This window comes from Rana temporaria, chromosome 4 (assembly GCF_905171775.1).
Source record: "Rana temporaria chromosome 4, aRanTem1.1, whole genome shotgun sequence".
NCBI classification, from domain to species: domain Eukaryota; kingdom Metazoa; phylum Chordata; class Amphibia; order Anura; family Ranidae; genus Rana; species Rana temporaria.
The window spans coordinates 134,401,435-134,418,898 of NC_053492.1; the positions used below are offsets into that span (position 1 = coordinate 134,401,435).

The following is a 17,464-nucleotide window of genomic DNA, read 5'->3' on the forward strand; positions in this document are numbered from 1 at the left end:
TTGGAGGCCAAGTTAACACCTTGAACCTATTTCTGTGTTCTCAAGCTCTTCTTGAATTCATTTAGACCAGGCCACCTTCTTCTATTGTTTTGTGCTCCAGTTCTGATGCTCACATGTCCATTGTAGGAACATTCGGCTGTGAATACAGGTCAGAGCGGGCGCCATGACCGGTCTGCGACTACGCAACTCCATATGCAATAAACTGCGATGCTCTGCGTGTTCTGACACCTCAGCAATTTGACCCTCGGTAGCTCTTCTATTGGATTGGACTACACAGTAACTACAGGTAAACCTTATTATAGGCCAGTGATGGCGAACCTTGGCACCCCAGATGTTTTGGAACTACATTTCCCATGATGCTCAACTACACTGCAGAGTGCATGAGCATCATGGGAAATGTAGTTCCAAAACGTCTGGGGTGCCAAGGTTCGCCATCACTGTTATAGGCTTACCAATAAGTGGTGTTTTTACTACCACTTTACTCACTCAAATCCATACGCTTGTCCATTTTCCCTACTTCCAACACAACAACTTCAGGGACAACATGTTCACTTGCTGCCTAATATATCCCACCCACTTTCAGATGCCAATAACATGAGATAATCCGTGTTATTCACCTAGCCTCTCGGGGGTCCTAATGTTATGGCTGCTCGGAGTTTTTTCCATGCCCATTCTTTTATTTATGTAAAGGTGCCCCTGTGTTTTATCAGATTTGGCGACCCGTCTGCTCTGCCTATGGTGGGGAAGCACTAACTCTGGCGTCGGCTTCCCCTGGATCCACAGAACAGCTCCATCTAGCGGTACACATAACACACAACAGTAATCAGACTCATTCCCAGTCCAATATATGAGAGGGTACAGCTCCACCCCTACAACTCCGAGCGAACCACAGCAACCCCGCCCACTCCTCTCTAATTGGGCGACCTCTTGCTCGGGGAGCTATTGGTTAGTTGTCATGTGCTTACTGTTCGTTGGTTAGAATTTGTGTTTGGGGACGAAAGGCCGGAAGTGTCTGTGGTTGGCTGGGCGTGTGGAGGGCGGGAAATCGGAAGGCCCCGTTGTCCGGTTGTCGGGGGCTGTGAGTGGAGCTGATGAGTTAACCCTTCGTGGTGTGACACACTTTATATCACCATGTCCTGGAGTTGTATGAGGTAATAGCGCCCTGTACATGGCAGTGCTGAGCTGGGAGGAGCAGAACCTCCTTCATTCATCCATCCTTCTCTCCCAGCAGTGCTGACATGATGTGTACCCTGCCACTACTGCCAGTGTACAACACATGATGTGTACCCTGCCAGTGTACAGCAATATGTATCCTGCCAGTGTACAGCAATATGTATACTGCCAGTGTACATGATGTGTATCCTGCCAGTGTACATGATGTGTATCCTGCCAGTGTACATGATGTGTATCCTGCCAGTGTACCATAATGTGCAGTACAGTGCAATCAGGTGTCTGGAGGTGATTGTTCTGTGTGTGTAGGCATTGCTGTTGGCACTGTTATGTGAAAGGAGGACTATCCTTTTTATTTAATTATCCTTCTCATTACCACGAAACGTGTAAAAAATATACATTGTGTTTGTGTTGCCGTCATTTCTTAATAGCACACCAAACACACATGACTCACTGCCCAAAAAGGTGCAGAAACTGCTTAGGTGCGTTGCGCAGTCCATCCAAGTAAATGGGCTGCCAGCTAAAGCGGCGTGACAAAAACGCATTGCGTCACACAGACGTAAAAGGGGCCTTAAAGAGGAACTCCACCCATAAGTGGAAGTTCCGCTGTAAGTCCTCCTCCCCTGCCACGTTTGACAAGTACTCACTCCCACTTCCGCAATCCAAACGTTTTCCTCCCCGCAGTTTTCTGGAACATGTCACAGGTCCTAGAAGACTGCAGGACCGTCCATAAAGCACAGCCAGGTACCCACACCTAAAGGGGTTGTAAAGTTTCGTGTTTTTTCACCTTAAAGCGGTTGTAAACCGCATAAACTTTTTTTTTTTCCCCCCAAACCTGCAATGCAAAAGGCATAATAGGCTAGTATGCATCGCATACTAGCCTATTATGAAATACTTACCTCGGAACGAGGTGTGTACCACTTACCTGGTCCACGCCGAGCAGGATGTCATCTTGCTCCGGCGTGTCTTCCGGGTATCGCCGCTCCAGCGCTGTGATTGGCTGGAGCGGCGATGACGTCACTCCCGCGCGTGCGCGCGGGAGATTTAAAATCGGCAGGGTCCGGCGATGCCGGTCCTTCAGCCGTGGAGTCCCCCCTGCGCATGCGCCGCCCGCATTGCGGGGGTAATATCTCCTAAACCGTGCAGGTTTAGGAGATATTCTCCTTACCTACAGGTAAGCCTTGTTGTAGGCTTACCTGTAGGTAAAAGTCCAAATAGTGGGTTTACAACCACTTTAAGGCATCTTATGCCGGTCGTGCAATGTGATTCTAATTGTAGGGGGAAGGGATTCACAAGGGGAGGAGACCGATCTGTGTTCCTCTGTACTGGGAACACACATGGGTCTCCTCACCTCTGACAGGACATGGATCTGTGTGTTTACACACACACAGATCCATGGTCCTGCTGTGATTGCGGGTGCCCGGCAGACATTGCGGCCGCCGGGCACGCGCATCAGCTCCTGAGCGATGCCGCGCACGCGCCCCCTAGACGGGCGGGAAACCCAGGACGTCATATGACGTCCACCCAGGATGGGAGATCCCATCTGTGGATGTCATTTGACTATGGGCGGGATGTGAAGTGGTTAAAAAGGAAGTAAACCCTCTTGTTAAAAAAATAAATAAATACACCCTGCAAGGCAAAGACATAATGAGCTAGTATGCATAGCATTGTGAATTACTTACCTGAGTTTGCCTCCTCCGACACTGACATCTATCCCGGAGTGACTTCCGGGTATCGCAGCTCCGGCGCTGTGACTGGCCGGAGCCGCAATGACGTCACTCCCGGCAGGATCGCCGTTAGAAGTGGCACGCTCAGTGCACCATACGCCATAGACACCGGTGCCGCTATTTCTGCAAATATCTTGATAAACTTTGTCCGGCTGCTTTTTTTTTTTACACCTCCAATTGCTAGGACTTTGTTTATACTTCAGCTGTCAACAGGGCAACCCACAGACAGCTGAATGAGTCATCAGTTCCTAAGGACGCAGCCGCTCCGCTCCTTAACTACCGATAATTGACAGCTTTTTTTTTTTTTTTTTTTTTACATTTCAGCTGTCAGTGGGGGAATCCTGCTGACAGCTGAAAGAACCAATCTGGAAAGTATCAGTTTCAGGTATTGGAGCATTTGCACGAGTACCGATTACCTGTGCAAATGCTTAGGGCCAGATTCTTAAAAGGCTTACGACGGTGCAACGCCATTTGCGCCGTCCTAAGTCCTAATCTGGCCCGGCGTATCTATGCGACTGATTCTTAGAATCAGTTACGCATAGATATCCCTTAGATCTGACAGGCGTAAGGCTCTTACGCTGTCAGATCTTAAATGCAATTTTTTTTCCCGTCGCTAGGTGTTGCCTCGTCGTTTTCCCCGTTGTCTATGCAAATTAGCTATTTACGCCGATTCCCGAACGTACAAGCGGACGACGCAGTGAATTTACAACGTTTCCGTAAGCGTAAACTTGCCCCTGCTATATGAGGGGCAAGTTTACATAGGTCCGTCGTATGCCATGTTAAGTATGGAGTCGGGTCAGCGTCGTCTTTTTCAGTCGTTTACGTTGTTTTCGTAAGTCGTTCGCGAATACGACTTTACGTCAATGACGCTCACATCGGCGTCATTGATGTTTTCCGTCCTGAGCTGGAGCATGTGGACTGGGCTATTTTTATGCCCGGCGCATGTTCAGTTCGATCGTCGCGGGGGCGCGCTTAATTTAAATACAAGCCGCCCCCTTTGAATTACGCGGCCTTACTCCGGGCCATTTACACTACGCCGCCGCAAATTACGGAGCAAGTGCTTGGAGAATACGGCACTTGCTCCAGTAATTTGCGGCGGCGTAGTGTAAATGCCTTACGCGACGCCGCCGCGGATTCTACCAGAATCTGGCCCTTAGTGTCAGCACCGGTATCGGTGCAACCCTAACTTCAAGTCTACTGAAACCTAGAATGGTGGGTGTTTTTCTCTCTTTACCAAATGTGAGAATGAGCGAGAAGGTGAAGCATTATCATCTATATGAACAGAGTGTGGTTACTTGCACTTTAGATGTTATCCTGTGTATGAAAGTTGTCTTATTCCACCACTTTTGTTTTGTAGAGACTCTTCCTTGAGACGTTTCCTGTCCGCTCAGTATGGCAGAATTGGAAGTCAGTATTCGCCTCCAGATCTCTTGTTTGACACCGAGCCAGAAAACCTGCCGTCAACTAATGATTCCTCCTCTGCAGATGAGGATTTTGATTCCTTAGTTTTATTTGGAATGTTGAGAGGGAATGTGGTTGGCTTGCGTTATTATACTGGGGTGGTAAGTGTAATGTATATTACAGAAGATTATGACCTGGTTAGATTAAAGAATAGCTGTAATTTTAGAACCAATTGCAGGGCTGCAACGGGCAGATGAATTTACTGCCAGAAATTAGTAATAAATGCATTTTTATTTATTTTTTTCTGCAGCGTTATTTGCTCTGTCCAGCCTGCTTGGGGTGGCGCATTCTTACCTCGAGCCCTTGTTCACATTGACTGCGGCTTTGAAATTGTGTGTCTTCATCTGAAATCGACAATTCCAAAGCTGCATGTCAGTGCGACTTGGAAGACATCTGTGCGGCTTAATGCACAGATGTCTATTCAAGTCGCACCCAAAATCACCAAAAGTAGCGCAGGAAACACTTTTGCAAATTTTGGTGTAGCACTGCAAAGATTTCAACAGTGACATTGCTGGCAATAGGCTGAGACTTGTCATGCAATGTGACCTGTCAAGTTGCTCCAATGTGAATGGGGGCTCATGTTTACATGCTTCATGTTAGGTGTGCTGCAGTAAGTGGTACCCATGTACTACAACATAATTGGCCTGTGTCAACGCCCACTATTTACTACGTTATAGCCTGCCACAGACACCCCCTCCCCCCATTCATCTAAATATGCAATATTGGATATTAATATTATGTAGGTTCCTAGTCAGATGGCTCCCTTTTAGTTTTCAGTCAGACAAACCGCAGCATCATTGTTAACTGCATCTTCTGTGCAATCTATTTTGCTTATCCATTGTGATCTGGCATTCCTTTATCGTGTGTGTGTTTGCGCAAAGGTAAGATAGTCACTTATGCCCTGATCACACGATTGGAATTTCCAATGGGATAAAATCCAATGGAATTTTTCGTCTGAATTCCGTTCAAGCTGTCTTACATACACACTGTCAGACCAAATTCCGACAGTCCAAAACGCCGTGACGTAAAACACTACGACGAGCCAAGAAAAATGAAGTTCAATGCTTCCGAGCATGCGTCGACTTGATTCTGAGCATGCATGTTTTTTTTCTCTGTCGTTCCACACAGACGATCGGAATTTCTGATAGGATTTTTTTCCATCGGAAAAAAATAAAACATGTTCTATTTCTAAAGTCCCATGGGGCCCACACACGGTCGGAATATCTGATGAAAAAATTCCGTCTGACTTTTTTCATCGGAAATTCCGATCGTGTGTACAAGGCATTACAGGTTCTTCCAGTGAAGAAATAGTGGAAAATTACAAAGAATTATGCAGACATTTCGGTGAGTTCCTGGCCACCTTAAAGCGGTTCTCCACCCTAAAGTGGAGTCCCGCTGATCGGAACCCGCCCCCCCTCCGGTGTCACATTTGACACCTTTCAGGGGGGAGGGGGGTGCAGATACCTGTCTAAAGACAGGTATTTGCACCAACTTCCGGCCACACGCTACGGGCGAAAGACGGGTTTTTCTGACTTCCCGTCTGTCGCCCGTTGTGTGCTGGGAACACTCGGCTCCCAGCACACAGCGTGTGAGCCAATCGGCGGGCGCAGCGCGACTCGCGCATGCGCCGTAGGGAACCGGGCAGTGAAGCCGCAGCGCTTCACTTCCTGGTTCCCTCAGCGTGGATGGCGGGGGGAGCAGCAGAGAGACGAGCGATCGCTCATCCTCTGCTGCGATCGGCACTGGACTACAGGACAGGTAAGTGTCCTAATATTAAAAGTCAGCAGCTGCAGTATTTGTAGCTGCTGGCTTTTAATATTTTTTCCCCGTGGCACATCCGCTTTAAATGTATATACACAGATCAGCCATAACATTATGACCATCTAAAAGTGGGTGGGATATATTCTGCAGCAAGTGAACATGTTGTCCGTGAAGTTGGTGTGTTATAATGACTCTTTAAGACAGCGTTATGTGCTGCAGGAAGAATTTTTTTTTAAAATGTATAGATTTATAGTATACCAAAAGAAAAACAAACCTATTGTTTTTTTCAGGTTAACAATAATGAGATGGTTGCACTTCAACGTGAACCCAAAAACCAATATGACAGAAATGCAGTTAAAGTGAACAATGTTAATGGAGAACAAGTTGGTCACATAAAGAAAGAACTGGCTGCAGCATTGGCCCCGATCATGGACAGGAAGAAAGTAAAGATGGAGGGGTGAGTATTTGCCTAGGGCTTGTGTTGAAAATAATTATGTATATATTAAGATTTAAGAGTGAATTTACACCAGAACAGACATCTGCCAGAGAGGTAAAGCCGACTGCTGTAGAGTCGGTGTGGTGCTCATCTACTGTCCTCTACTCTGTCCACTTTTAATTGCCATTAAAACTTAACTGGTATTTTACTTTCTTTGTGAAATCATTCCCCACACAGGGCCGTCTTTAAGGCAGGGCAAAAGGTGAAGCTGCCCAGGGCTCCATCATTATTCTGGGGCCCAAATCAAAATTCCCTGTTACATGGCGGTCAGTGCAAATTTCCCCTCACATTGGTGGTCAGTGTAAATCGCACCCTCACATTGGTGGTCAGTGTAAATCGCACCCTCACATTGGTGGTCAGTGTAAATTCCACATTGCATTGGTGATCAGTATGGAATCACCCACTATATACTTGCCAGCTTTGCTCTACATGATTTAGAATTTGCCACAGTGCACTGCCTCCTAACTAATCCCATCCCCCCCACCACTGCCACTGATCCCATCAACCCCCCCCACCCAGAATTGCCAGTGATCAACCCCCCCCTCCCCCCCCCATTCCCTCAGCATTGCCACTAATCCCAGGAGTCCTAGGATCCCTAGGAGGTTTCTGTTTATCAATGGGTCCCCTCACTTTCCCAGTCCATGGTGTGCAGGCAGTGAGGATATGATGTGCTGTAACCTTTAACAACCAATCAGTGAGCAGTAATGATGTGCATTAACCTCTTGCAACAAACCATTGAGCTATAATGATATGTTGTAACCTCAAGCAACCAATCAGTGAGCAGTAATAATGTACAGTAATCTCTAGCAACCAATCAACAAGCAGAAGTCATGAGCAGGGCCCCAGTATCCATGGCAGAATGGTTCCAGAGGTTCTTCTCCAACCATTTCACTGTTCCCAAATCTTAATAAGGATCCATCTTGGATCTCAAGACTCTTACAGTATATGTTTTCATTCAGGCCAATGACATCAACCAGGTCTGTTATCACTTCTCCATCAGGAAACTTTCTGGCCTCTTTGAACGTCAAGGATGTTTACCTGCTTGTTCCTATTTTTCCAGCAGATCAGCAATTCCTTTGCTGTGGCCACGCAGAAGTTCCAGTTTATGGATCTGTCATTCAGCATATCTTCCATACCTTAGGTGTTCAGCATAATACTGGCCCCTGTGCTCCCCTTGCTATGCTTTTAGGGCATTTCCATTGTGGGATCTGGAAGATCTCTTGTTGAGGAAACAGTCTACGCATGTTCCAGCCGACAATGTGGTCAGGACAGTAAAGACCTTGTGAAGGTTCAACTGGATCATGACCTTTTAGAAGTCAGTGCTGGAACTGACTCATCGCTTATCCAAGACACAGCTCAAGCCAAAGTTTTTTTCTTTCCCACAATAAACTATTACCGCTGGCCCATTGGCTCAGAATTACAGCTCTGCAGTTGAGAAAGTAGTTCCTTCTGATTTCCTGGAAGATCCATACGACAGATGACAGCATGGGCTGGGGAGGAGTCTGTGCATATGACTGATGCCGAATACACACGACCATTTTTAATGGTCTAGAAAAAAAAAAATTCAACCCGATTATTTTTAAGCCGTCCTTGCCTACACACGATCGTTACAAAAAAAATGCTCTAGCAAAGCGCGGTGACGTACAACGGCACTATAAAGTGGGAAGTTCCGTTCGGATTGTTCCACCCTTGGGGCTGCTTTTGCTGATTTTGTGTTAGTAAAAGTTTGGTGAGAGACGATTCGCGCTTTTCAGTCTGTTACAGCATGATGAATGTGCTATCTCCATTGCGAACGCTAGTTTTACCAGAACGAGTGCTCCCGTCTCATAACTTGCTTCTGAGCATGCGCATTTTTTTCACGTCGTTAAAGCCCACACACGACCATTTTTACAACGCTAAAAACGACAACATTAAAAACGACGTGAAAATTTAGAGCACGTTCTAAATTTTTAATGGCCATTTTTTACGTTGTGAAAAATGCTATGGAGCCCACACACGATCGTTTTTAATGACATAAAAAAAAAAAAAATGTTTTACATCCCGAAAAACGTTCGTGTGTATGCGGCATAAGAAATTGGAGAAAGCTCCTCTCCCTATGAACAATCCTTGGGCAAATGTGGATATTCCTGCAATGCTAGATGCCCCAACACAGGAGGGTCTTCTGATCAGGATTCGGCCAGACATTGCCCCTTCAGTGGTGTACATCAGCCATATGGGAGGAACCAGAAGTCCATGCCATGGTAAGAGTGATAGAAAGAATGCTGTCGTGGGCACAACTTCATAATCCAGCCTTGTCCGGTTTTGGATGTCCCTAAATTCCTGTGCCCCTCTATGAATAAAAAAGAAAATGGGATTTTCGTACTTAACGTAAATACATTTTTTGTCTTGGAAAACAATATTGCCCACAGACAATAGTTTTGAAGTTGGTATTAGTGAAATGATCTACATCTAACTCCTTCAAATTGTATTTTAGTACAGTGCCATTTGGGGCAAATAATGCCTTTACTATGCCAGTGAACCTGAGTTTTTGGGGAAGAGAAGAAAACAAGACAGTTGTTATGGATCATATGAAGAAATATGGTTTCAAACTTGGACCTTTGCCACAAAGTAAGTACTGTGTTTTGTACCTTTTTTTTTGTATTCATAAATAAAACTGGCAACAATCCAAAACTCTGCATACTCCTTACTTCAGCTTGGCCAAAGGCTCCACTTGTGTTTTAGAAGATTGAAGGAAAATACAGACCTGCAGACTTTAATATTATAGCCTAGAGAGTCACCGCACTACATATGTGGAATCCTCTGGTTCCAATCTTTGAAGGGCTGTTCTACTCTGACCTGAGTAGGAAGAATGCTGCGTTTTGGTGTACACTCAGTTTTTTAAGATTTATTATTTTATTTTAATGTAGACATGTTAAGGTACATGTGTGTATGGGGGGAGGGAAGAGAAGAAATTGTAATGTCCTTCCACTTCAAGCTAGAAGAGAGTGATGTAAACTAAGTGACATTTGGAACAGACCCCATTAGTGACTATTCTGAAATGCGTCTACCTACACTATAGTGTTTTTGTTTTGTAGATACTACTCCTGCTCAGCATACTGTAGCTAAGTTCTTGTAACAAGAAAGCACACATTTTAAGACTGGTCTGTTATTGTATGCACTAAGCAAAAAGATGGCAACCACCCCAATTTATAACTAGCCATTGCAATAAGGTGCACATGGAAGGGCTTTGCATAACACAAACAAACATTTCAAGCACACTTACCAGATTGACCCTGTCTAACAATTCACCTTAAAGCGGAGGTTCACCGTTAGAGAGCACATTTTCCCCTTAGATTAATGCTCGTTTTGTCTAGGGCAGTGGTTCTCAACCTGGGGGTCGGGACCCCCTTGGGGGTCCAATGACAATTTGCCAGGGGTCACCAAATCCTGGGCTATCCCTGAAGCCGGCGCTGCTCTACCAGTCTTTTCACAGCCCAGAAAGGCTGTCTCCGGAGCCTGTGACTGCCCAGCTGGGCTGTTGTTGGAGCCCACTGTCGCACTTTTAGTTCTGGGGGGCAGAGACTAAAAGTCAGCTGACTAATGAGGAATGTGAAGTGGGAGGGGCTGGAGGAGACCCTATCTCCTGATTACGGCATAGGTGTCACTGCTACGAGACACCACAAAGTCGGAGACACAGTGAAGCCAGAGTCACAGTGAGTAACACTACCTATGATTATAGTTGCCATTAAAAGTCCCCATTACAGTTCTCAGATCAGCAGATGACCTTGATCAAGAGCACCTACGTTGTCTGATCAGAACTCCCCCTAACACTTCCACTCCCCACCAGCACTGTCACTCATCCCATTCCCCCCACCCCCCACCAAGCAGTAAGAGAATGAATAAAAAATAGAGAATACATGCAATGGAGAGGAAAAGAGGGGGATCGAAAAAAGAAAAAGGGAGAAAAATAATAAGAAAGATGTCTAGAGGGAGGAATGGGGGGGGGGGGGATAAGAAATGAACATAAAGAGAGATAAAAGGGAAAGAAGGAGAACAAAGAGAGAGTGGTACGTCGTAAAATGTACCATAAGGGGTTTAATACCGTATGAGTGGAAGGGACTCAGGGAGCGCTAAATGTCCGTGGTTAGGGGTGCAAATTACTTGTCTTGCCTTGGGTGCTGACAGCCCATGCTACGAAAATAATTTTACTGTTAGGGGTCCCGACAACTTGGGAAATGTTATCAAGGGGTCACGGCACTAGAAGGTTGAGAACCACTGGTCTAGGGGAATCGGCTATTGGTTTTAAAATATGATCCATACTTACCCGTTTACGAGATGCATCCTCTTCGTCGCTTCCGGGTATGGGCTGCGGGAATGGGCGTTCCTTCTTGATTGACAGTCTTCCGAGAGGCTTCCGACGGTCGCATCCATCGCGTCACGATTTTCCGAAAGAAGCCGAACGTCGGTGCGCAGGCGCAGTATAGAGCCGCACCGACGTTCGGCTTCTTTCGGCTACGAGTGACGCGATGGATGCGACCGTCGGAAGCCTCTCGGAAGACTGTCAATCAAGAAGGAACGCCCGCTCCCGAAGACCCATACCCGGAAGCGACGGAGAAGATGCATCTCGAAAACGGTAAGTACGGCTCATATTTTAAAACAAATAGCCGATTCCCCTAGACCAAACGAGCAGGAATCTAAGGGGAAAAGGGCAACAATTAAATAAATGGGTGAACTCCCGCTTTAAAAACAGAGGGTTTAGTTGCACACGTTTGCAAAAAATTGTGCTTTGCCAAGGCTCCTTAGTATACTGTGGTCCGTACTCCTATTTTTGAGAGTCTCAAAGTTGCAGCATATATAGCAGTGGATAAATGAAGGGCAGGTTTGCCTAAAGAAAGCCTACTCTCTTTAAGGGCACAGGGACACATTAGGCGCTCAGCAAGGGCACAGTGGCAGCGGAGGGCATCTAGTGTGTCCCCACGCCAAATAGAGAAAACAAACTATGCAAAAAGGTGGCAACCACCCCGATTTTATACTTCGCCTTTGCAGTAAGTTGCATATGGAAAGGCTTTGCACATCACAAACAACAAAAAATTCCCAGCACACTTAAAACTAGCCTGCAGAAAAAATAAATTGACCCTGTTTAAGGGCCGGTTCACACTGCTGCGATGCCAGACATCGCATGTGATTCGCAGCACAATGCTGTTCACATACCAAGTACTTTAAAATGGATAGATCTTGTGTTTATGCTTGTGTATTTCTGAAAATGTTTACTTCCTTTCTTTTAGTGATAAAATATTTAGGGGTTTCCCATTGAAACAAATGTTTACAAGTCTGTAAAAGTGTTATTTGGGTAGCATAGATGTTGTTTATTCTATGTAGCTGGGGGGGGGGGGGGTGTTTACCATATGGAACGGATAATAATAATAACAATAATATTATTTATTATATGGGATTTACATAGCACCACCAGTTTACGCAGTGCTTTACAATATAAGAGGGAGACAATACAGTTAAAATACAAGAGGGTTAAGAGGGCCCTGCTCAGAAGAGCTTACAATCTAATAGATATATTTTGTTTCCTTTGGATTCTTAGAAGCAACCTGTCTAGACTGAAATATCAAATTTTAATGCTGCTGCACTGTAATTGTTACCCTTATTTTACTATGTTGTAAGTTTCTAATTCAGAACACATGTGTATTATTGACTCGCCAAGCTATAGAAAGGTAAAGATAACTACCCTGATCATACATCTGACTGCTTGTTTATAGAATTTTAACGTATTTTGTCCATGCTTGGAAAAGTTTACACTGCTGTACATTGTTTTGCTCCTCAAGCTTCCATATTTCTATCTATATATTAACTTCTGTTGGATCTAATGCACATTTTCAACGTGTTTAAGTGAATCCAATCCAACTGACTTCAATTGTAAATTTGTTTTTGTTTGTTTTTTAAGTTTAGCCACACATCAGAATCTGGTGCAGCTGTACATAGTAACCAATGAGCTTCTAACTTCAATTTGTTCCGTTTTGCTTTGACAATAAAACCTGGAAGCTGATTGATTTCTATGCAGAGCTGCACCATGCTTTAGTTTTAGTAAACAGCCCCTAATGTGTCTTTCAAATAAAATAGTTGTTCATTTTATGCTTACAGAGGAAACTTTTATAACTGGCATACATTTCAGATTTGACAGATCTTCTCTCCCTGGCTTTTTTTTTTTCTGCCATAATTCTGTGTATGTTTACTCATAGCTGTTAGGAGATTAGACAGTAGTGGACAGATGAGAATAGATAAGATTATTACACTCCAAAGTAATACAAAAAATTGTGTGTAGCTCCTCAAACCATTTGCTTGTAAAATCTATATCTAACAAAACTGCCGAAAACCCTGAAAACATAAGACTAGAACATACTCAAAAAAACTACAAAATACTGTGCAGCTAACTATAATGGTTTTTGTTTTATATATTTGTCTCTGGATTTAGGCTCACAAGGATTGAAAGGAAGTTCCTTTTCTCCAAAATCTCAACCCCGTCTCGGTGCTCCATCACTTCCAGCCGTACAGATGACTACAGAGCAGGTTAGTTCTGGTGGAGAAATTCAGCTATTTAAAGTGGTTCTAAATTTACATATTCTTTAACCACTTAAGGACCTTGCCTGTTTTTCAGATTTGGTGTTTACAAGATTAAAAAAAAAATGTTGCTAGAAAATTACTTAACCACTTAAGGACCCCCCACTGTATATGTACGTCCTCTTTTTAAACATGGATATCTCAGTAACGGCAGCAGCTGCTGCCACAACTGAGATATCCATGTTTTCAGCTGGCGGCCGTGTAAACGATAACGGCGGTCTCCGCGGCGGATTCGCCGCGAGATCGCCGTTATCGGTGGCGGGAGAGGGCCCCCCCCCCTCCCGCCGCTTTTCCGCGCCCTCCGCCGCTTACCGGAGCCGTCGGTAGCGGCGGAGGAGATCCGATGCTGCCGCCAGGAGAGTGAGGACTTGAGTGAGGGCAAGATGGCCCCCACCCGTCCTCATAGCTCTGCTGGGCGGAAGTGACGTCAAAACGTCAGTCCCGCCCAGCCTCTTAAAGAGACAAATTTTTTTCTGTCATTTTTTTAAATGACAAATTTTCCTTTTTTTTTTTTTTTTTGCATTTAAGCCTAAATATGAGATCTGAGGTCTTTTTGACCCCAGATCTCATATTTAAGAGGACCTGTCATGCTTTTTTCTATTACAAGGGATGTTTACATTCCTTGTAATAGGAATAAAAGTGATCATTTTTTTTTTTTTTTATATTTTAGTGTAAAAAATAATAAAATCAATAAAATTAAATAAGAAAACAAAAAAATTTTTTTTTTAAAGCGCCCCGTCCTGACGAGCTCGCGCGCAGAAGCGAACGCATACATGAGTAGCGCCCGCATATGAAAACGGTGTTCAAATCACACAAGTGAGGTATCGCCGCGATCGTTAGAGCGAGAGCAATAATTATAGCCCTAGAGCTACTCTGTAGCTCAAAAAATGCAACTTATAGAATTTTTTAAACGTCGCCTATCTAGATTTTTAAGGGTAAAAGTTTGACGCCATGCCACGAGCGGGCGCAATTTTAAAGCGTGACATGTTGGGTATCATTTTACTCGGCGTAACATTATCTTTCACAATATATAAAAAAATTGGGCCAAATTTATTGTTGTCTTATTTTTTAATTCAAAAAAGTGAATTTTTTCCAAAAAAAGTGCGCTTGTAAGACTGCTGCGCAAATACGGTGTGACAAAAAGTATTGCAATGACCGCCATTTTATTCTCTAGGGTGTTAGAAAAAAAAATATATAATGTTTGGGGGTTTTAAGTAATTTTCTAGCAGAAAAAAATGTTTTAGTCTTGCAAACACCAAATCTGAAAAACACCTGAGGTCTTTAAGTGGTTAAAACCCCCAAACATTATATATATTTTTTCTAACACCCTAGAGAATAAAATTGCAGTCATTGCAATACTTTTTGTCACACCGTATTTGCACAGCGGTCTTACAAGTGCATTTTTTTGGGGGAAAAAATCACTTTTTTTAATAAAAAAATAAGACAACAGTAAAGTTAGCCCAATTTTTTTTTTTATATTGTGAAAAATAATGTTACGCCGAGTAAAATGATACCCAACATGTCACGGTTCAAAATTGCGCCCGCTCGTGGAATGGCATCAAACTTTTACCCTTAAAAATCTCCATAGGCGACGTTTAAAAAAAATCTATAGGTTGCATCTTTTAAGATACAGAGGAGGTCTAGGGCTAGAATTATTGCTCTCGCTCTAACGATCGCGGTGATACATCACTTGTGTGGTTTGAGGACCGCTTTCATATGCAGGCGCTACTCGCGTATGCATTCGCTTCTGCGCGCGAGCTTGTCGGGACGAGGCGCTATAAAAAATGTTTTTTTTTTTTTTGTTTTCTTATTTATTTTTATTTATTTTATACATTTTTACACAAAAAAAAAATGGGTCACTTTTATTCCTATTACAAGGAATGTAAACCTCCCTTGTAATAGAAAAAAAGCATGACAGGTCCTCTTAAATATGAGATCTGGGGTCAAAAAGATCTCATATTTAGACTAAAATGCAAAAAAAAAAAATGACAACAATAAAATGTGCCTTTAAGATGCATGGGCCTATGGAGACGGATGGGGGCCATCTTGCCCTCACTCGTATCCCAGCCGAGCAGGAGGAAGGAACCGATCGCCGCTGCCGACGGCTCCGGTAAGCAGCGGAGGCCCTCTCCCTCCGCTGATACCAGTGATTTTGCGGCGAATCCGCCGCGGAGACCACCGTTATCGTTTAAAGGACCGGTCACTGAAAAGATGGATATCTCGGTTGTGGCAGCGGCTGCTGCCGTTACCGAGATATCCATCTTTAAAAAAAATGACGTATATATACAGTGATCGGTCCTTAAGTAGTTAATGAATACATTCCCACTATATGGTAAAAAGCGTCCCACTAACTTGTTGTGCCCCCCCCCACCCTTCCACCCCAAGCATTTTTGCATTCTAAATAATGCCAAGGCATACTACTAATGTTTTGAAACTGCTTATACTGTGTGTGCGTATCTATCTATCTACATTTATGTGTGTGTGTATCAGGAAATGTGTGATATTAGGATATATATATATATATATAATGTATGTATATGTGTATATGTAGAGATATATATATATATATATATATATATATATATATATATATATATATATATATATATATATATATATATATATATATATATATATATATGTATATGTAGATATAGATAGCAAGATATGAATCTTTCTAGTCTGCTTCCCCAGCAGCTAAATAATTGCTGTCTCTTTTTGGGACGTTTGACAAAATAGGGTTCAACAATTATCACTAATGCCGCACAGTGGCTGGGCATATCGATAGTTGACTTTTTACAAAATTATTTTAGCCATATTTATGCAAACAGTATACCAAGTTCATGCTTCATGTGTATTTTAACAGTTAAAGACTGAATTTGATAAATTATTTGAAGATCTGAAGGAAGATGATAAAACCAGGGAACTGGACCCGTCAAAGGTAAGTCATTCACATTAGCACTTTGAACCACTTGCTGACCATGCTATAGCCAAAAGATGGCTACAGTGCGATCGCCCAATTCTGTCAGGGCAATACCTCCAAAACAAAGGGAAACTAAAGCTGATTTAAAGCCTCTCAAAAGCTGCAGGTGCTTCAAGCGAGCTTTGCCATAGACTTCTATGGAGGCTTTGAAGCACCACTAAAGCGACATGTGGTATAATATTTAAAGCAAAGTTAAAGTACAAGCAAGGTATAAACAGGTCTGTAGGCTTACCATTTTATTTTGTGACATGGGCTTTGATTGGCATTCAGAATTTTAACAAAGCATGTCTGAAGCCATGTTTTGAAGCAAGTGTTGTGTACAGTATATAATTTGTTGTCATTAAGATGTGCTGTCATTTCAGTAATACACTTATAAAGCAGAATAAAATGATTTAATGTTTTTATTGCAAGAAACATCTATACGTTACTTCAGACATGGTATGTGTACAAAACGGGAAGAAAGGTACCTAGAGTAACATATATATATCGTAAGAACTGCATGTGAAAAAAGTTTTATAAAATGGAGCTCATGTAAAGGAAAGAATATTGTAAAAATTGCTGATTTATTTAGAGAGAAGGTGGTAAATAAAGGCACTAATCATTTCTTATATATAGGAAAGTGGGTCACCTAAATTTTAGTTTATGAGTTGAGGAGGGAAGACGGTACAAAAATCAAGAGTGCCTCTTCTCAGAAAAGTGAGACATAGAGCCATGGTGTGAAATATCTTTTCCATCAACAAGATAGAATCTAATCTAGCAATTTAGCAAAAATTGGAACCACAGGAGATTTCCAATGAAGTGCAATTGACGATTGCATAGCAACACAAATTGTAGCTAGTCAGAAGGGTATGGTATATGCAGAATGTCAGCAAACAATTAAAGCGGTGGTTCACCCACAATAACAACATTCTAGCATTAAATTAAGCATAGTAGCGCGAGCTACAGTATGCCTTTATTTATTTATTTTTGCCCCGTACTCACTGTTTAATCCTATAGTGAAGATTCCGACTCCCCGCGGGGAATGGGCGTTCCTATCCAGAGGGAAGATGATTGACGGCCGGCTATGGCACGTCACGCTCCCCGAAGATAGCCGGAGTAGGTCTTGGCTCTTCACGGTGCTATACGGCGCCTGCGCACAGACTATGCGCAGGCGCCGTGAAGAGCCAAGTCCTATTTCGGCTATTTCCGGAGAAGCGTGACACGCCAGAGCCGGCCGTCAATCATCTTCCCTCTGGATAGGAACGCCCATTCCCCGCGGGG

General features: G+C 43.5%; 1 protein-coding gene across 2 annotated transcripts in view; it reads left to right on the top strand.

Moving 5' to 3' along the window:
* Positions 1-994: 994 nt before the first annotated feature.
* HLTF (helicase like transcription factor) overlaps positions 995-17,464 on the top strand; it is a 92,991-nt gene continuing 76,521 nt past the window's right edge. Inside the window, exons 1-6 of one of the 2 annotated variants that reach the window (XM_040349087.1) lie at positions 995-1,151; positions 4,255-4,459; positions 6,410-6,576; positions 9,089-9,222; positions 13,076-13,170; positions 16,088-16,162. In XM_040349087.1, the coding sequence (XP_040205021.1) occupies positions 1,132-1,151; positions 4,255-4,459; positions 6,410-6,576; positions 9,089-9,222; positions 13,076-13,170; positions 16,088-16,162 (696 nt within the window). In that variant the 5' untranslated portion in view covers positions 995-1,131. The remainder of the gene's footprint in view (positions 1,152-4,254; positions 4,460-6,409; positions 6,577-9,088; positions 9,223-13,075; positions 13,171-16,087; positions 16,163-17,464) is intronic. The other variant, XM_040349086.1, reaches the window with a different exon arrangement.